The following is a 22,027-nucleotide window of genomic DNA, read 5'->3' as shown; positions in this document are numbered from 1 at the left end:
TGAATTTAAGAGGTTTAAGTTAAATAAAGATATAATTTGTGTAAGATTATTATTTTATTCATTCAACTGACACAAGGTGTATGGACACATATAGATCACCTATGTTATTTTGTGTTGTCTTAGCATACTTGAATACTGGTAAGCATCAAGTCTTTTGAAAAAGGCCTCACAGCAATGTCTTTTTAACCAGGACAGAATAGCTCATCAGCCAAAAAAGTTTATTTCATTTATTTGCATTTTTCTGCCACTTGTTCATCAGAATCTTAGTCTGCTGGACACTTATTCATCAGAATCTTATTCTGCTGGACACTTATTCATCAGAATCTTATTCTGCTGGACACTTATTCATCAGAATCTTATTCTGCTGGACACTTATTCATCAGAATCTTATTCTGCTGGACACTTATTCATCAGAATCTTATTCTGCTGGACACTTATTCATCAGAATCTTATTCTGCTGGACAACTACTTTTGAATTGAAACCTGAACAAGTCTACTTAATTTGATGTTTAGAATCTGCGATTAAATGACCACTTTACATGTTTTATTCAGTGTTGAAGGACATATGGTAGGTGGCCTTTTGTTGTTTTTTTACGACCGCAAAAATTTAAATTTTTTGGTCGTATATTGCTATCACGTTGGCGTCGTCGTCGTCGTCGTCGTCCGAATACTTTTAGTTTTCGCACTCTAACTTTGGTAAAAGTGAATAGAAATCAATGAAATTTTAGGGCCAAATAAGCATTTTCTTGGTTTTCACACTATAACTTTAGTTTAAGTGAATAGAAATCTATGAAATTTTGACACAAGGTTTATGACCACAAAAGGAAGGTTGGGATTGATTTTGGGAGTTTTGGTTCCAATAGTTTAGGAATTAAGGGCCAAAAAAGGGCCCAAATAAGCATTATTCTTGGTTTTCGCACAATAACTTTAGTATAAGTAAATAGAAATCAATGAAATTTTAACACAAGGTTTATGACCACAAAAGGAAGGTTGGGATTGATTTTTGGAGTTGAGGTCACAACAGTTTATGAATTACGGGCCAAAAAGGGGCCCAACTAAGCATTATTTTTGGTTTTTGCACCATAACTTTAGTATAAGTAAATAGAAATCTATGAAATTTAAACACAAGGTTTATGACCATAAAAGGAAGGTTGGGTTTGATTTTGGGAGTTTTGGTCCTAACAGTTTAGGAATAAGGGGCCCAAAGGGTCCAAATTGAACTTTGTGTGATTTCATCAAAAATTGAATAATTGGGGTTCTTTGATATGCCGAATCTAACTATGTATGTAGATTCTTAATTTTTGGTCCAGTTTTCAAATTGGTCTACATTAAGGTCCAAAGGGTCAAAAATTAAACTGAGTTTGATTTTAACAACCAGATGCTCCGCAGGGCGTAGCTTTATACGACCGCAGAGGTTGAACCCTGAACGGTTGGGGCAAGTATGGACACAACATTCAAGCTGGATTCAGCTCTAAATTTGGATTGTGATTAAATAGTTGACACAGCATAGGTTTCTGACACAGAATGAATGTGTTCTAATGAACTTAAAAGTTTTGTTTTCTCTTAGAGCAATTCACTATGCTGTTGAATATTAATCCTCTCAAAAAAATGTTTGAAGAAATTTTCTTTTTTATTTATGAAATTTCAAATGAGAAAAATTGAACCCAATTTTTTTAATCACATCCCCCTTTCCCTTATTCCAAAACTAATCTCAATTAAAATTTCTAATGGAGTTTGCAACAATAACTACTCATTTAAATACATCATAAAATATTAAGATGTAAAATAACTGCTTGTTATCACTGAATGGTAAAGATTATTTTAATTTATCAGTTGGTAGTAAAAAGTGAATATACATTGTATATTGTATATAACAAAGATTTAAGTTGATTCTGGACAAAGAAAGATAACTCCAATTAAAAAAAAATCTTGCTATTGCACAATATTTTGCAATTAGATATTTCTTGCTTACTATTCTGGACAAAGAAAGATAACTCTAATTAAAAAAAAATTTGCTATTTCACAATATTGTGCAATTAGATGTTTCTTGCCATTGCGCAATACTGTGCAATTGAAAAGACTTGCTATTGCACAATACTTAATATAATAATTTTAGATCCTGATTTGGACCAACTTAAAAACTGGACCCATAATAAAAATAAGTACATTTTTGGATTCAGCATATCAAAGAACCCCAAGATTTCAATTTTTGTTAAAATCAGACTAAGTTTAATTTTGGACCCTTTGGACTTTAGTGTAGACCAATTTGAAAACAGGACCAAAAATGAAGAATCTACATACACAGTTAGATTTGGTATATCAAAGAACCCCATTTATTCAATTTTTGATGAAATCAAACAAAGTTTAATTTCGGACCCCGATTTGGACCAACTTGAAAACTGGGCCAATAATCAAGAATCTAAGTACATTTTTAGATTCAGCATATCAAAGAACCTAACTGATTCATTTTTTGTCAAAATCAAACTAAGTTTAATTTTGGACCCTTTGGACCTTAATGTAGACCAATTTGAAAACGGGACCAAAAGTGAAGAATCTACATACACAGTCATGACAGTTAGATTCAGCATATCAAAGAACCCCAATTATTCAATTTTGTTGAAATCAAACAAAGTTTAATTTTGGACCCTTTGGGCCCCTTATTCTGTTTGGACCAAAACTCCCAAAATCAATACCAACCTTCCTTTTATGGTCATAAACCTTGTGTTTAAATTTCATGGATTTCTATTTACTTATACTAACGTTATGGTGCGAAAACCAAGAAAAATGCTTATTTGGGTCCCTTTTTGGCCCCTAATTCCTAAACTGTTGGGACCTAAACTCCCAAAATCAATACCAACCTTCCTTTTGTAGTCATTAACATTGTGTTTAAATTTCATTGATTTCTATTTACTTAAACTAAAGTTATTGTGCGAAAACCAAGAATAATGCTTATTTGGACCCTTTTTTGGCCCCTAATTCCTAAACTGTTGAAACCAAAACTCCCAAAATCAATCCCAACCGTTCTTTTGTGGTCATAAACCTTGTGTCAAAATTTCAAAGATTTCTATTAACTTAAACTAAAGTTATAGTGCGAAAACCAAGAAAATGCTTATTTGGGCCCTTTTTGACCCCTAATTCCTAAAATGTTGGGACCAAAACTCCCAATATCAATACCAACCTTCCTTTTGTGGACATAAAACTTGTGTTAAAATTTCATAGATTTCCATTCACTTTTACTAAAGTTAGAGTGCGAAAACTAAAAGTATTCGGACGACGCAGACGACGAGGATGACGCAGACGACGACGCCAACGTGATAGCAATATACGACGAAAAATTTTTCAAATTTTGCGGTCGTATAAAAATTAAATTCTTGGGCTTATTTGATATGCTTTATCTAAATATGTACTTTGATTTTTGATTATGGGCCCAGTTTTCAAGTTGGTCCTAATCAGGATTCCATATCAAGTATTGTGCAATAGCAAGAAATTTTCAATTGCACAGTATTGCACAATAGCAAGAAATATCTAATTGCACAATATTGTGCAATAGCAATTAATTTTCAATTGGAGTTATCTTTCTTTGTATAGAATAGTAGTTGATAATATATGTTGGAAATTTGCCAGACATGACTATGATGTCATTTTCTATTTTTATTTGCCAATAACTTTATGTAAATGTATGGGATGTGAAAAAAAAGGGGGGGGGGGGGTTAAATTTTTCTCATTTCAGATTTCATAAATAAAAACAAAATTTCTTCAAACATTTTTTTGAGAGGATTAATATTCAACAGCATAGTGAATTGCTCAAAGGCAAAAAAAACCTTTTAAGTTCATTAGACCACATTCATTCTGTGTCAGAAACCTATGCTAACCTGTGTCAACTATTTAATTTTAGATTTAAAAAGTTTGAAGAAGAAATCTTTAATTGATTTGTAAAATCTTGACATTTGTTTTGTGTAAAAAAAACCCATGTAATGTCAAAAATTTGATCACAATCCAAATTCAGAGCTGTATCACGCTTGAATGTTTTGTCCATACTTGCCCCAACTGTTCAGGGTTCGACCTCTGCGGTCGTATAAAGCTGCGCTCTGCGGAGCCCCTGGTTACATCCATGTCCTCAGGATGATAGTTATCTCATTGGTAATCATACCATATCTATATATTTTCAAACAGCAGCTCTTATAAGTTCATTCCAAAGATCTGAAGATGACCTAATTTAATCAAACTTATGCTTAGAAAAAACAATTTACAAGAGGTAACTTAATCTATTTTATATGTATTATATAGATAGATTGTGCTAAAACAATTGATGACATTTTGAAATTTATTTGTCTGTCCTTTAATCTGTCTATATGTCCTGAACCAATGGTTTCTGAATGGTATCTCAAGTTTCCCTGGTCAGCACTTCCATATGGATATTTTTACCTCTTAAGATTTTAATATGCTGTTACTGATATCAAAAACATCCTTGATGGATTTGAAAAAAAGACATAGAATGTAGCAGGTCAAAAAAGCATGCAAGCACCTTCCAAAAAGGAAAACCCAGTTTGCTGTCGATTTGACAGCTATATTTTGCTGATAAATGCACTTCGTTTCTTTAGTGTTATTATCTAGAGACAGTCTACAAATAAAGTTTTTAAAACATTATTAACCATTTTTTCAAACCATCATGGACCTTTAAGGATGCTTCTTCATAACCATCTAGAATACAATTCCAAGTTTTCCCCACTATTCCATATTAAACTACTATCAATGCAACAAGAGTGCACACACCTAAATGTCTCACCTGCTTTACTAGTCATTGATATAATGTTGATACTCCTCAACATAAAGCTTTACTACAACTATCAAATAAACTTAACATGATCAAAGGAAATAAGATCAAGGTCATATAATCCAAACAAAAAATACATGTACACCCTACAATCATCTAATACACTACCTGTATTGATTATAGTTTCTAAGAAACAGACTTAACCAAGTAAACTAAACATTGACTTGTAAACCATGAAAATGGGGTCAAGGTTAGATAAACCATTCCAGGCAGACATGTACTCAATAAAACAAATATTGTCGACCTATTGCTTATAAGACCTTACATCAATCTATGCATTAAATATGCATGTAGTTGACCTATTGCTTATAGTATCTAAGAAACAAACTTAATAGTTTGCTGTTCAGTGTGAACCTAGGCTCTGAGTTGAAGACCGTACCTTGACCTTTAATGGTTTACTCTTATAAATTGTGACTTGGACAGTTATCTCATTGGCACTCATACCACATATTCCTATATTTAATAACCATGAAAGCTTAACATTGACTAATGAACCATGAAAATGAGGCCAAGGTCAGATGATACCTGCCAGACAGACATATACACCTTAAAATCCTTCCATACTACAAATATAGTTGTATCTTTGCTTATAATTAAAGAAAAATAGACCAAAACACAAAAAAATTTACACTGAGAAATGAACAGTTAAAATGAGGTCAAAGTCAAATAAAACCTATGAGACAGACATGTTCATCATAAAATATTTCCATACACCAAATATAGCTGACCAATTGCATAAAGTATTAGAAAACAAGAATGTGTCCCTAGCACACGGATGCCCCATCCGTTATTATCATTTTCTATGTTCAGTGGACCTTGAAAATGGGATAAAAACTCTAATTTGGCATTAAAATTAGAGAGATCATATCATAAGGAACATGTATATGTTGATTTGACTTCAGATTCATCAAAAACTTCCTTGACCTAAAACTAACCTGAATCGGGACAGACGAACAGCCGCACAGACAAGAAAACATTATGCCCATAAATGGGGCATAAAAAGTCATTAAGTCAAAAACTTTGACCACTGAACCATGAAACCTCATGAACCTACCAGTTGGACATAAACACCTTACAATCATTCCATATACATGTACCAAATATAGTAGACCTACTTGTGTATCTAATGTATGGTCTTGACCAAGAAAACTTAACCTTGTTCACTGGTATATGAAATGAGGTCATGGTCAAATAAAAACTGTCTGTCGGACATGAGGACCTTGCAAAGTATATGCACATATTAAATATAGTTATCAAATTACTCAAGTAGTCATTGAACCATGAAAATGAGGTCAAGGACAATGGACATATGACATACAGAAACTTCGTAACATAAGGCATCTATATACAAAGTATGAAGCATCCAATTCTTCTAGGTTCTAGAATATAAAGCTTATAAGAAGTTAGCTAACACTGTTACTGCCGGATCACTATCTCTATGTTGAGCTTTCTGCAACAAAATTCGCAGGCTCAACAAAGCCTAGAGTGACCTGAATTTCTTCACACAATGCTATTTATAAAACTTGTGAAAATCTATCAACAACAAACTTCAACTATTGTAAGCTGGTGGCATGGAGCAAGAAATGTATGGTACAGACAAAAAGGTGTCCCTTTATTACACAATCAAATTTTGTGTACCATATACATGATAAGGAGATAAGGTATGATTGCCTATGAGACAATTTTCGACCCAAGTTCAAATGATGTTGATGTTAGAAACTTGAGGCAACTGTACAACCTTCAATCATGAGAAAATCCATATTGAAGAGAGACTATAAACGGCCCTGACATGGAAAATATGAAACAATTTATTTAAGAAAACTTACAGCCTAATTTGTGACAAAACAAATATGACAAACATGAACCAACCACAACCACTAAACTATATTCTGTGTTTAAACTGCTTTTAACTTTCTCTAAAAGAAATTTCATTTGGAAAGAAAATATAACTAAACAAAGCTACCTAATGAATTATTTTATTAGAGAAACTAATAAACTAGGAATGTTAAGTCTACAGTATAATTCTTTAAAGTATTGTTCAATGATAATTGGTTTAACATTTGTTTTTCTAAATATGCATGTCAAATATAATATAAAGTAACCGTAAGAAATGAAGTAAATAAAAAATTGAACATCTGATTTAAAAAAAAAAATATTTTGAAATTTTTTTAAATCTGTTTAAACACCTCCATTCATTGTTTTTTACAGGACTGTTTTTAGAAGAAGACAAACTCAGTAAAAATTTATAAAATCTGTATACATCACTTGCAGTACTTAGTAAGGAATATATTACTATATATCATATTTCTAGTTTTCAACTAAACCTTTTCTAATGCGAAAGCAATGACATTATGATGAACCCTTTATTCATGTACCCTGATTTTAACATGATTAAAACTTTAAAAAAAAATATGTACCCTTTTGATCATATTCCCTGGTATTTAAACTTTAAAAAAAACAACTAAATTCTATCAACAAAATGAATCAAATTTTTGTATATATGTAAATTTTGTTCATAATTTTGTTAACTGAAAAAATAAATACAATATTTTCAAGATACCCTGGTAAATACATCTAAAAATACATCTGGAAGACAAATGACATTGTGTAACTTTTCCTTTTTTCTAAAATTCCTTAGTATTAATGTCCATGTATAAGTAGATATATATATATAGTCATGTATGTAAGCCTTGCACTAATCATCCAGTGTTGGTTCCATCAGTGATTTGAAGCTGAACGGAATGAAACCATATCCTTGACCACTATAAAACTTACTGTTAAATTCAACCCTGAAAAATAAAAGGTAAGAGCTCAATTGAAATGTAAAAATTTGTTCATACAATACATGGCATAGATATTGATTATTCTAAAATGAAATTTTGTTAAAAAAACTTAACCAGTTAATATTTTTTCTTAATACTTAGACAACAGTAATAAACTCATCCACCAAGGCCCTAAACATTTACCTAAATTACTTTTAAAATAAATTTATTTAACATCAGCAGGGGAGACATTTAAGCATGTGCACTTGTTTTTTTGGAAGTCCAATAATCTCAATCTCAACTTCTGTTTTCACCATATTTAACAGGCTCTCATGAAAAATGCATACTACTGGCATACATAATTAAAAGCATGAATAACAAGAGTGCACACGCTGAAATGTCTCGCCTTCTTTACTAATCATTGATATTATGTTGATAGTCCTAAATATAAAGCTTTATTACAACTGTCGCATAAACTCAACATTAACCAAAAAAACTAATCATTTATCAATGAACCATGAAAATGAGGTCAACGTCAGATGAATCATGCCAGGCAAACATGTACAGCTAACAATTCTTCCATACAACAAATATAGTTGACCTATTGCTTATAGTTTAAGAAAAACACACCAAAACACAAAAGTTAAACACTAAGCAATGAACAGTGTAAATGAGGTCAAGGTCAAATAAAACCTGCACGACTGACATATAGATCATAAAATATTTCCATACACCAAATATAGTTGACCTATTGCATATAGTATTAGAAAAAAAGACCAAAACTCAAAAACTTAACTTTGACCACTGAGTTACCATGAAAATGAGGTCAAGGTCAGATGACCAGTACCAGCTAGATATGTACCCCTTACAATCATTCCATACACCAAATATAGTAGACCTATCGCATACAGTATAAGAAAAACAGACCAAAACTCAAAATATCAACTACCGTATAACCTTTGAACCATGAAAATGAGGTCAAGGTCAGATGACACCTGCCAGTTGGACATGTACACCTTACAGTCCTTCCATACACTGAATATACTCGACCTATTGCTTATAGTATCTGAGATATGGACTTGACCACCAAAACTTAACCTTATTCCCTAATCCATGAAATGAGGTGGAGGTCAAGTGAAAATTGTCTGACGTGCACGAGGACCTTGCAAGGTACGCACATAACAAATAAAGTTATCCTATTACTTATGATAAGAGAGAATTTAACATTACAAAAAATCTGAACTTTATTTTAAGAAGTCACTGAGCCATGAAAATGAGGTCAAGGACATTGGACATATGACTGACAGAAACTTCATAACATGAGGCATCCATATACAAAGTATGAAGCATCCAGGTCTTCCACCTTCTGAAATATAAAGCTTTTAAGAAGTAAGCTAACGCCGCCGCCACCGTATCACTATCCCTATGTCGAGCTTTCTGCGACAAAACTCGCAGGCTCAACAAAAAACCACATGTAAAAGTAAGGTATGCAAATTTGTCAACAACCTTTACATGCCCTAAGTCTTACCAATGTAAACGTAGGGTATGCAGGAAGGCAGACAACCCTTCCATGACCAGTAGTACTGCTATAGTAATACAGGCAAAGGCACCAAACACAAAGAATATAATAACTGATCCACCATAAGGAATGTCCATCTTCAAAGAAAGACGAAGCAACATGGTCCACAATACTTCTGACAACTCTACAAAAAAGAAAGAAAATAAATGGCTATAGGATTGATAAACTGATAATACTGTCTGGTTTTTGTTTGTTTCTCGACATCACCTTGGTTGACAATGTTTTTGTAAAGGAAATAATAACCCTACCATCTATTTTTTTTTAAATATCAGACATATATAGTGTTCTTCAAAAATAAGGAATAGTGTGATAAGCTAATTTAATTACTGTGGATTCAGTATTATTTGTTGGATACTAATTTTCATGGTTTTTGTGGATACAGGTTAAACACGAATTTGAATGTTCAACGAATTACACACACATTTACAATCAGATTGTACATGTTGTATGAAGAATTTGGCAGAACCACGAAATTACATGTCCATGAAAAGGCAAGCTTTCCTCAATCCACGAAAATAAATGAATCCACAGTATATTCTTTCTTCTGTTTCGAAATGATCTAAAATCTACTTTGTTATGTGATATTATGTACACCAGGAAATATGAAAGTTTTACATGTTACGTACAATGATTGATTGGTGGCTGATCAATGTCCAATGATGAAAATGTATTCTTTAAGATATCTTGATAAGGTGATATGATGCTGAGTTCACATGTAATTGGAATTAGTTTGATTCTCATTTGAAACATTCTACGTCCTAACGTCAATTCTAATTCGATTTGCAAAGCGCATCAAATTCGCTAAACTGTCCAAACGACGTTAACTTGTATTTACAAAAATGTATTTCTAATATGAATTGGATAATTTGAATTAGCGAATTGGATAATAAGAATTAGCGTACTGAATCAATTCGAATTAAAAGTGTATGAACGCGATTAGCGAATTCAAATCAATTCGAATTAAAAAAGAAAAGTGTGTGAACGTGATTAGCAAATTGGATTCACATTCGATTCGAATTCAATTTGAATTAAATGTACGTGTGAATGAGGCATTAATGAATCCTGATTTGTACATAACTAGACTTGACACCAGTCCGATTTTCAAAAAAATAGCCGACGAGTAGTCTAGTTGCCCTTCCCAGATATAACATCTGAATCTAAGCCAAATAGTTTTGGTTCTTTGATGCATATTTGTCTCATTGGCAATCATACCACATTTCCTTAATTTTAAGGTCATTGTTTTTACTTCTAAATGCCATGCGCTTAATAGAGGAGCAGCAAACACCACATCTTTAGTGTTATCAAGTAGGAGATCTAATACTTAGTTTCTCCTTGTTGGGGTGAGCATGGTACTATTGGACCACAGAGGCAGTTCAAATACTTGTTATCATGCAGTAGATCAAATCCCTAACTTATCCTTGTTGAGGTGAGCATGGTACTATTGGACCACAGAGGCAGTTTAATATACTTAGAATAGAAAGCTGATACTTACGTGCATGAGCTAAACTAAGAGCCCAGAGTCGGAGATATGAAGCTGTATGAGAAATACATCCTAGACAAAACTCTATAGTATGGATAGCTTGATGTATAAACACTTCCCCAAACTCAAACTGTAACAAAATCAATCTAGATGCAGAATATTGCAATAATATGTGTTATAAAGCTTGAGAATTGAAAATTCTAAAAAAAGAAATATTTTTTTTTATGAATTTTCTTATCTTTAGAGAGGCCATATGAACTTGGTCATCTGCAACCACACAAACATGCAAGCATATTTTGAATATTCAGCCTATCATTTCTTACACAAATCAAAGAATATTATAACAACACTCTTGAGGTTTTATTTCCAATTTTAATAAATTAATTGTTCCTATTGGCTAAAAAAACCATTTAAACCAGATCTTAAAAGATTTCTCCCTTTGTCAACTAATTGAAGAAATGCACTTGATTGAAGTTGATACAATAAAATAGAATGATTAAGAAAACTTGTTGATTGGATACCTCTACTTCATCTTCAGCTTTATCATGAACTGCATGACCTTCAACTTCTACATCAACATCCTTGTGATTCACACTCTGTAGAAAAAATAACATCAATTGAATGATACTCTAAATGCATAATAAACACAAGATGATTTTGTAGACAAACAATGATATGCGATTAAAATTTTTAAACTAAAAATAAAATAATGACTGAATTTAGGAACTTATGCAACTGTCCATTTCGAAACTACTCTTAGAAAGGAATCTTGGCAAAAATCATCCTAAGGTGTCTTGATACAAAGTTGTGTCACTTTTTGCATCTAACCAACCAATGTTGGTGTTGTTATGATGGACAGAACATAGATTAAAATTGTAGTTTTCCCATACAAATTTTAAACTAATTACCATTATGTAAATGAGATGTAAGAAGTTACATATTATGTGTGTGACTTTCATTCAATAGTTCAATTGAACCAATTATTGTAATAGATTTTTCCTTAATATATGCCTGAGAAACATAGGTTTTTTTGCAGTTTTTGTGAAAATAAAGGTAACTATATCTGAAATGTTTTCTGTTACATATATCCTTCTGTGACACATCTTTTACATTCAAATAGACACAGTTTCATACTACATGTAGAAAGTTGTCTAAAATACAGCACGATTTAAAATGATATTTGATATATATTTTTGATGCCAGTAATCTGTCTTAAGGTGGCTCTCGGGTCTAAATCAAAATTTTATTTTTAATATAGGATTTCGCTATATTTTTCTACAAATGAACTTTATTTTATACCTAATAGAACCAGATGCAGGGCGCAGCTTAATACGACCGCAGAGGTCGAACCCTGAACAGTTAAAGCAAGTATGGACACAACATTCAAGCTGGATACAGCTTTGAATTTGGATTGTGATTAAATAGTGGACACAGAATAGCTTTCTGACACAGAATGAATGTGGTCTAATGAACTTAAATTTTTTTTTGCTTTTGAGCAATTCACTAAGCCGTTGAATATTAATCCTCACAAAAAAAATTATTTGAAGAAATTCAGATTTAATTTCTGAAATCTGAAATGAGAAAACTTGAAACACCCTCACAGCTCCCCCCCCCCACCCCCCCCATTTTTTTCCACCTCCCCCTTTCCCCTATTCCATCAATGATCTCAATTCAAATTTCTAATGGAGTTTGCAACAATTACTACTCATTTAAATGCATCATAAAATATTAAAATATAAAATGTTATACAGTCATAATTAAATTATAAATATTAATTAATAGTAACTTCTAAAAAAAACAAGAATGTGTCCAAAGTACACGGATGCCCCACTCGCACTATTATTTTACATGTTCAACGGACCATGAAATTGGGTAAAAAATCTAATTTGGCATTAAATTAGAAAGATCACACCATAGGGAACATGTGTACTAAGTTTCAAGTTGATTGGACTTCAACTTCATCAAAAACTACCTTGACCAAAAACTTTAACCTGAAACTCACACTTTAATTTTCTATGTTCAGTGGACCGTGAAATTGGGGTCAAAAATTTAACTTGGCTGTAAAATTAGAAAGATCATATCATAAGGAACATGTGTACTAAGTTACAAGTTGATTGGACTTCAGCTTCATCAAAAACTACCTTGACCAAAAACTTTAACCTGAAACTCACACTTTCATTTTCTATGTTCAGTGGACCATGAAATTGGGGTCAAAAGTTTAATTTGGCTGTAAAATTAGAAAGATCATATCATGAGGAACATATGTACTAAGTTTCAAGTTGATTGGACTTTAGCTTCATCAAAAACTACCTTGACCAAAAACTTTAACCTGAAGCGGGACAGACGGACGAACGGACGCACAGACCAGAAAACATAATGCCCCTCTACTATCGTAGGTGGGTCATAAAAATATAGGTCATTGATGAGTTAAAAAAGATATTTCAATTGTAATGCCAAAAAGTAGCATTTTTGCACCAAAGGGAGATAATTTGGAGCTTTTTCAATAATATATACATTTTAAAAGTCATCTGGGGCCAACACCAAATTGATATTTTTGAATGATTTTTGTACCATATGATAAAGTAACATCTAATAAAGGTAATAAATAAAATTTGTAATGAAAAATAACTGTTTAATTTTTTCCAGAATTTTTTAAACCTTCGAGCCTCCTTAAATAAACATTATACATATGATAAACTTATGAAAGTTGTAAATGTAGATAAAAGGTAAATATTTAACAGAACTGAAGCAGCTTAAAATATGCAATACATATGTACTTGGACAATACCCAACCCCCCCAAAAATCAAAGAGCAGATTGCTCTGACGGATACGATTGCCGTTGTTTCGTTGACACATGTAGCTGGATAATATTATTTTCATAACTAATTCAACTGCACATGTAAAATAGTTACAAAATAGCCAATCCCGGATAAAAGTGTATGAACAATGCAATTAGGCCTATTGTGTTTTATTTTTGTACTATCAATTCCAAGTTTACTTTCCACAGCAGTCACTGAGACTCAGAGTGAGAGAAGGTATTTCATTTCGTATCTTATCACCTATTTTCCTACGTTAATTCTAGGAGGAACCCCATTCCTAACTCTTTAAATATTTAATTTCCTTTCGGTCAGTGATCATGACTCCTTTCCGAACACATTTATCGGTTTAAATTTCGATCATTTTTAATATAATACACTTTATTGACAGAACGAGCTAATACTCGACGTATTGTTTTAATTCAGAATTCACGGAAGTTACTTCCAGAAGGGAGACAATTGGAAACAATAATATGGAAGACTCCATTTTGCCTGAAGGGGTGTTCTACGATGTGGACTATATTTATTTTCATTTAAATGATGCATATGATTTAAAATTATGCAACAATAATAACCTTCAATAGCAGACATACATAGAAAAGATCCCATGAGTTTAAAATTAATTAATTGAGTGGGGAATCCAGAGCAACCATTCAATCGAAAACCCCTCAAAGTCAAGAAAACTATACGCATGTGCATAATTTCCAAAAAAAACCTGGAGCAAGAACGTATATTAAATGTTTATTAAACGACCTAGATAGTTCTCTATTTCTTTATGGAAGTACAATCTCAAATATCAGTTTCATAAAGGTAAAATATAAGAAAAACTCCACTTCAGTTCTTATATGACAGAAATAGATTTATCGGAATTCAGAGAGCTCTCGCATTTTATCAAACTGGGAATTCCCTCTAATGTGTTTCTAAATTTAGAAAAACACTAAATATAAATACTGCGTAATTGTGATTTTCCGTGTTGTTAAAAACACGCATATAAGTCAAGGGAATTATCAAACATGAAGATTATGAAAAGAACATTATAGGAAAGTTGTTAAAGTTCAATCCCTTTGTTTGTTTTTACCTTTAAAGCAAGACAATCATAAGAACCTGAGATGTTCCTTAATGTTTAGAATAAAACGATTGACGTGAGGGCAATGCTCTGAGCCACCAGTATAAGTCTACAGATTGCTTGAAAGCAATCGTATCCCAAAAACTGGCCCTAGTCCGGATTTTTTGGGTAATTCAACTACTGTAGTCCAAGGTTTTGCTAAAATTTCAGAACACGAACTAACAAGAAATGAGGGTTTAATCGATTTAACAACACAGTATTGATGGAAGGATTGACAGCTGGCTAAAACATTATATCCTCTACAAAGCTATTTACTTATAACATTGCGACTCTGCATGGCTAAAAATATGACATATGGTGCAATAACAATTAAAGCCAAATTCTTAAAAAGAAAGCAACATAATAAGGTTAATTTAAAGGAGAAAGTGGAATCTGTTAAAGAGGACGAAGTCCATTTTAGTAGTTATTCTATATAGGTATACCACATTTTGGTCATCACACTTAATTTCCAGAACATTTACTCCATGATGAACTGTAATATAATCCTGAGAAACCTCATTACAGGATATGCAAAATAATAAAGATTTAGGATTACTAATTTTGACCTGAATATTTAGATTTTTCTACTGTAGTGAGGACTTCGTCCTCTAAAACAAAGACTGATATGTGATACTCTGACGTTGGGAAAATGGTAATCATTTGTGCTAATTATCAGCTTGGGAATCGATCAATACATATATTTTTGGCGGGATATCAAACCTTAGAAATCCTTGGTTGGTAAGATCCAGTCTATAATCAAAAGTATATCAAACATAACTAGTAAGGTATAAGTCAAATTTTAACTAGAGTAATGTTAACTTTTTTTCATCTAAAGATTCAAATTCTCATGACTTTCACTAGCTTGATGGTTCTTGAATTTTTTATTCGCATCTTTTACCTCAATTCAATGGTCCCCTCTTTTACCGGTATACAGTATTTTTATTCTGGTTATAAAGGTGAACTTTATAATAGGTTTGACTGTACTTCCCTTTACTAAGGCAAGACGAAATTAAAGAAAACATTATAACAGATTGATATATCTAACACTACAAATATATTCCTGAAAAGACATCCTACACCTTCTAGCTACCAGTAAAAGGAGCATGATATAGTTATAATGAGGTGTGAGGCTACACAGATTTTACACTTGAATTACACATAAGTATGTCTAGAAGTGCTGTATTTTAAAATTTTATGTAAGAAATCAACTCTTTGTATCCTATTGAAAATGATTAGTTTATAGTTTAAATTTGACTTTAGAATAATAGAAATTTGTTAGTTCATGCTTAAAGTAAAAATAAATAGTCATTTTGGTATAGCCTTCACAAAAACTCATTCTTCAATCAAGATATGGTCTCAATAAAGGCTGACATTAGAAATGACAGTCATCTGTCCTAGGGGCAAATAAATGGGGGAATGTGACCATGGAACACAGATGATGCCCCCGCTCGTCTATCATATAAAGTTATAAAGGGACATTACTGAAAAACCGTAATAGTGATGCTACCCAAATTTGTACATGATCTGAGTTTTGTGGTAAAAACAATTGTGTATGGTAAATTTAATACTTGTGGTGGAGGCAAGATAATTGAAACAAAAAAATCATCATTTTTTCATTTGTGAAGGGGCATAACTCTAAAATGGTTGACTCCATCAGAATTCAAAATCAATCTACTTTTGTGGTAATAAGCATTGTGTTTAACTTTCATAACATTTGGTTAAGGCAATCTTAAGTTAAGAGAACAGAAACCAACTTTGAGACTTACGGACATACAGACGAACAAGGGTAAAACTTAATGCCCCTTCCACCTAGTGGTGTATAAAAAACTTTCAAGAGATTTTCTGACTCAGACTCAGTAATCAACCAATCAAAATACTGGATTTGGTGTTTTAAGCACAAATTTTGTACTCTTTAGAACTGAGTAAAGTCTTATAACAGAGGACCCAGATATGTCTCAATTTACTTAATTTTGATGCCAAACTGTTGAACTACAATGTACGACATTCATCCAGGAGCTAAAGGAATAACCAACCATAGATCCGTAGACAATTTAAAGGATCAAAGACTAGATGATCTACAAGTGAAATGCACTGCAATCTTAAATCAAGCAAAATATCTTGCAATTAAAAATATGAATTATCTGAATAAAGTACAAGGTGATAACTATAAATGATACTAGGAATTACTACTTGATAATAATGGAAATGCAAAATCATTCTTATTGTGGTTCAAACATTATAGTCCCTGTAAATAATGTACTGAACCATGGACAACATTCATTGAGCAAACTAAAAACAATGGAATCCATGGCTCAGTCATACTAATTCTGGAATATATATGTATATAGCATGCACGATAGACTTACCGATTTAAGTTCAATGTCTGACTTGGTCGGTTTGTCAACAGACATTGATGACTGATTAGAGAAAACACACAGTTAGTATTCATATCTGAGTATAAACACACACACACACACACAAAGTAACAGAGTTTCAATGTAATCGCCAAAGATTTAGGACAGACTTCATATAGATGCAAATTTTTTACACGCTACCTAGAAATGTTCTTTTGAATGTTGTAGATACATGCAACTCTTTATAAAATAACTCATTCTAAAATTATGTCAAACAAAAACTCTTTATAATATTAGCAAACGAATGAACTAAAGGTCAAGCTAAAATCGTATATCACAATTGCTAAAAGGCATGAAATAATACTTTAAACTAATTATTGAAAACATGCATCTAAGCCATGCAATTCTGTTTTTTTTTATATTTGCAAGTTGCAAAGACACAAAAAAACACAATATAAACATGTACATATGTAGTAACTGAATGTTAGATCTTTGTCATGCCTTTTTCTCAAAGCAAACATTTTAACAATTTAAATAAAAACTTATTAGCTAATTAAAATTACATAATAAAGAGCTATAATTAAAGTCATTAAAGCAAAGCAGTAAAGTCAAATTAAAACATATATACATGTATGATACCAATCTATTTTAGTGAACAATAGTAAGTATTCAATGGTACAGGGGTGAATTGTTACATTTGTTATTTTCTTTTACTCTGTTGCTATGGAAACTTACATTATCTGGCATTTCCTCCTGAGAAATCAAAGCTCTTTCTGATACGGCTCCCAAACCTTGCTTCCTCTGTAATAAAAAGAATCTCTTTAGGAACAACTCTTGTTATTTGTCTTTAAGATGTTATTCTCTGGACTGGGTCAAAAGTATTCCAAGGCAATAAATTTTAAAACAATCTAGTAGACTAAGACATCCAGTTTAAATGAAAACTTCCACACCAGTCTTTTTATTGTATACCAACAAACCATGCAGGATAACAAAGGGCAACAATAAATGTACTTCGCAGACAGGGCAAATAGGAATGGAGTGTCAAACTAGAAACCATAACTGACCCATCATCAAAAATGCTTTGTTAACAGTTAGCGGTTCTACTGTTCAATTCACTGGAAATTTGACCAAGCATTATACAACATATCGTTATTTGTCCACCATTACTGGATATTATAGAAGTGTGTGTAAAATTTTGCTATCACAAAAGAAAATGTCTAACACCAGAAATGTAAAGTGATTGTTGTATGATGTCAATCGTTGAAGTGTCCAAATTCTCACGTCAAGTGTCATAGATCCCCAAATAGCCATTAGGTCTATTGTCTAGTTTAGACTTTATGAATATTATGTGCACTGCAAGTATAAGTGATATACAAGTATATGTATTACAATAACCATGTACCCAGTGGCAGTAGTTTATAATATTCATTATCAATTTAACTGTAATTATTTATGCATGATGTTAGAAAGCTCACTGCAAGCTGATGTTCCGCAAAATGTTATGTTATGACTACATGATAAGCCTATTTTAAGTATGATCATTTGAAACAGGTGTTGGTGCAGATAAAGGTAAAATTTTATAAACAGGGACGTAATATCAATTTTTTCACAAAACTATAAGAAACATTCCCAAACATTTATTTCTTACAGTGAAATTTCTGTATATGTTTATGGACTGATGAATAGAAATCTACATTTCAAGACCAAGAAATGGAGAATATATACTTTTTTAGTATCTTGAATGATCTCTATAAGACCTTCTAGCAAATGAAAAAGTAGAATAGTGTAGTACAAATGTTATTGATGTTTAACTTTAATTCTTTTAAAAAAAGACATGCTTAAGAAAACTCTATACCAGTTAAAACATGCACATGCGGTATGGGCTTTGCTCATTGTTGAAGGCTGTAAGGTGACCTATAGTTCTTAATGTCTGTGTCATTTTGGTCTTTTGTGGATAGTTGTCTCATTGGCAATCATACCACATCTTCTTTTTTACAGTTATTTAGCTGTGTTATCTGACAATATAGACAGAAAAATTTTGTTCTATGATAATCATGCTTATGCATTTTTTCCAATACAATGTTAATGGGTAGTAAATTTCAAGATATGTCCCAGTTCAATTTCTGTATGGAAAAGACACCCAGCATAATGAATGAACCAGAGGCTCCTAGGAGTATAAACTTCTCATCTGACAAACATATGCAATTATATATAGTAAACCAACACCTAAAGCAGTGATTGTATGGAAGGGGAAAAGGCAAACATAAGCAATATCAAAAACATTAGCAGCAGCTACTTTTCCCACTAAATTAGGTTGTAACCATAACTAATCAGATTGAAATCTTTGAAGACTGAGGATATTTAACAAAAACAATCAAGTTATTTGAAGACAATATCTAAAGGATTATTTTAGCCTGTTCACAGTTTCACTTCATGTATTATATATAATTTGGCCTCCCAACTAAAAACTGCTTGACATCAGAAGGTTATCGAGAGCAGATCTAAGGTCATGGGGAGACAAAATACAGCTAAATACCAAAAGTGTAAATACGTTTATGTAGACACCTATTTTTATCACTTCACTTTCAGAATTATTTCAAATTCCTTATCATAATGGATTCTGAAAAATGGTAAAAATAACTCAAACCTGATGCTTTTCTTATTTTCAAACTTTATCTTTAAATTTTTAAACAAGATAGTCAATGTGCAAAAATTTCAAAGATATAGATGCTTTCTAACAGTTTGTTCATGGCCTTACATGCAAATGATATATTTGAATGTCACAAGCTAGATATATTCTATGATACCATTAAAGAAAATTGCTCTAAGTCATACTGTTTTTTTTTTAAAACACAAACTAATAATTTTTATCTGTTATACATCACAAACTAAGCTACCAAGGGAGGTAACTGGTAGACTATCAAGGGAGGTAGCTAGTAGACTAGCAATTGACTTCAACATTGGTATCCAACATTGATTTACAGTATAAAGACTTCATTAGAAAATATAAGGCAAAGCAACTTGTGTTTCTAGAAATATATATATACTGATTATTGTTTTAATATGTGATAAAAAACTACCATAAATCTATAAAATCTGTACATTTTGAAGAATCTGATCAAACATTTTAGTTCAATGGAAGTTTGCCCATAATTCTTGTTTGAGGTCATATGTTTCCAATCTAGCTTGGTTAAATCAAACACTTTTAAACTACAAGTTGTTGCGTTGTTGCTTCTCTAACAAGCATGAAACCACTAGCAGGCTCAGAATCAAAATAATGTTTCCTAATAGAGTGACTTATGTTCTTGAGCTTTGAAAATAAGACCAGTGAAAATAAGCTTCCCACACATAATACACCCTTTTACAATAAAATAATATTTACACATCTATGTTATTTCTTAAAAGATCAAAACTGACACCTTTTTCTGTTCATTTGAAATAAAGAACTCTCCAATCTATATGTCCAGTATCATGAGCATAACCAGTCTCTTTAAGAGACAAAATTTAGGGCACAAATCTGACTTTAAGTATGTGGACCTCTGCAAAATCGTAGAGTTCAATTCAAAATTTTCAATCAGAAAGCAACCCTTTGATGAAACTATTGAATCTTTATAGAGTGGTTCTTATCAGTCTTTTACTTCATTTTCACTTATCATGCTTATATATTTCTATATGTAATGGGATTATCCCAATCATGTATCACGACCAAGAAATGTATATGAATACCTATACTGCACTAAAAGAACTGCCTATATTATTTAGCAAGCTTAATTATAAAACAAGTAAGTCAACATCACTTTCTTACATAAGGTCTCAGACTATCAGACAAAACAACACGTGTTACATCATTTCATAGAAATTAAAATAAATATATTTAATTTAGCCAGCAGCTTATACTTACTTTTTCCATGTCCTAAAATAGCATTGCCATGAACAGTTAAAATCATAATAAAGTTTTAAAATATAGCTGTCTTTACAATATATGCTACCTTATAGCCTCATTTATGTATACACAATACAAATGTATTCTTCAAGAAGCCAGATAATTCATTAGTGCTTTTCTTATAGAATGTTTTAGTAATATTAGATGGTTCATCATTTTTCAAACAAAAACCCCAACATGATATTAGAAACATTAAATGTAAGAATTTGTTTCCTCTTTTTATTCTTGAATATATTACACCTAAAAATAATAACACCAAATGACTACATACGTTCATCAATTAAAAGTAGAAATAGAAATCAGAAATTAGTTTTTATATTTTAGTGTATATAATTTTTTGCTTTTAAATCCAATCGTGAAATATATCTAAAGAAAACAATGTCAAATCCTGAATAGACTATTAACATTGTGCTACATTTTTAGTAAGAATTGATAAAAATAAATACTACTTATTCGCAATAAGCAAAGCATCGGATACATCAAAAACAGTAAAAAATTGATTAAGTTCAATTGTACAAATATATGGCTTTATGACACCTGAAAATAGATTTACATTATTCTTTCTGAGGCAATCAATCACAAAAACAATTTAAAAACTTTCTATTGTATACTAACTCTTTCTTTAGCGTTGTGTTTAGACCTCAGGACAAATGGTTTTACGCACAGCATTATGGGAGCCATAAGTACACCTGTTACTAGTAAAATAGTTTGGATCATTTGCTACAAAATAAAAAGACATGGTTTAAATATTTTATACAAATAAACAAGAATGTGTCCTCAGTACACAAATGCCCCACTCGCACTATCATTTTCTATGTTCAGTGGACCGTGAAAATGGGGTAAAATCTCTAATTTGGCATTAAAATTAGAAAGATCATATCATAGGGAACATGTGTACCAAGTTTGAAGTCGATTGGACTTCAACTTCATCAAAAACTACCTCAACCAAAAACTTTAACCTGAAGCGGGACAGACGGACGGACGGACGGACGGACGAACGAACGGACGGACGCACAGACCAGAAAACATAATGCCCCTCTACTATCGTAGGTGGGGCATAAAAACAATGATCCAATTATTACTATGGATGATAGAATAAAACGCAATATTGAAAAGTAAATCCGGCCATCATGTCTATCATTACCTTAATAGA

The 22,027-nt window shown here is 31.9% G+C and overlaps 2 protein-coding genes across 5 annotated transcripts in view; both read right to left on the bottom strand.

Annotated features, from left to right (window-relative positions):
- LOC139489648 (leucine-rich melanocyte differentiation-associated protein-like) overlaps nucleotides 1–22,027 on the bottom strand; it is a 511,226-nt gene that overhangs the window by 372,859 nt on the left and 116,340 nt on the right. The window lies entirely within an intron of this gene.
- LOC139489631 (V-type proton ATPase 116 kDa subunit a 1-like) overlaps nucleotides 6,798–22,027 on the bottom strand; it is a 37,960-nt gene continuing 22,730 nt past the window's right edge. Inside the window, exons 16-23 of one of the 4 annotated variants that reach the window (XM_071276253.1) lie at nucleotides 21,490–21,594; nucleotides 17,667–17,732; nucleotides 16,944–16,994; nucleotides 15,298–15,327; nucleotides 11,177–11,251; nucleotides 10,668–10,785; nucleotides 9,125–9,299; nucleotides 6,798–7,623 (exon numbers count right to left, since the gene is read on the bottom strand). In XM_071276253.1, coding sequence (XP_071132354.1) covers nucleotides 7,530–7,623; nucleotides 9,125–9,299; nucleotides 10,668–10,785; nucleotides 11,177–11,251; nucleotides 15,298–15,327; nucleotides 16,944–16,994; nucleotides 17,667–17,732; nucleotides 21,490–21,594 — 714 coding nt within the window. In that variant the 3' untranslated portion in view covers nucleotides 6,798–7,529. The remainder of the gene's footprint in view (nucleotides 7,624–9,124; nucleotides 9,300–10,667; nucleotides 10,786–11,176; nucleotides 11,252–15,297; nucleotides 15,328–16,943; nucleotides 16,995–17,666; nucleotides 17,733–21,489; nucleotides 21,595–22,027) is intronic. The other 3 variants (XM_071276254.1, XM_071276255.1, XM_071276256.1) reach the window with 3 other exon arrangements.

This window comes from Mytilus edulis, chromosome 9 (genome assembly GCF_963676685.1).
Source record: "Mytilus edulis chromosome 9, xbMytEdul2.2, whole genome shotgun sequence".
Taxonomy (NCBI): Eukaryota; Metazoa; Mollusca; class Bivalvia; order Mytilida; family Mytilidae; genus Mytilus; species Mytilus edulis.
The sequence above is the reverse complement of the archived record's forward strand: the minus strand, read 5'-3'. Positions and strand labels throughout refer to the sequence as shown.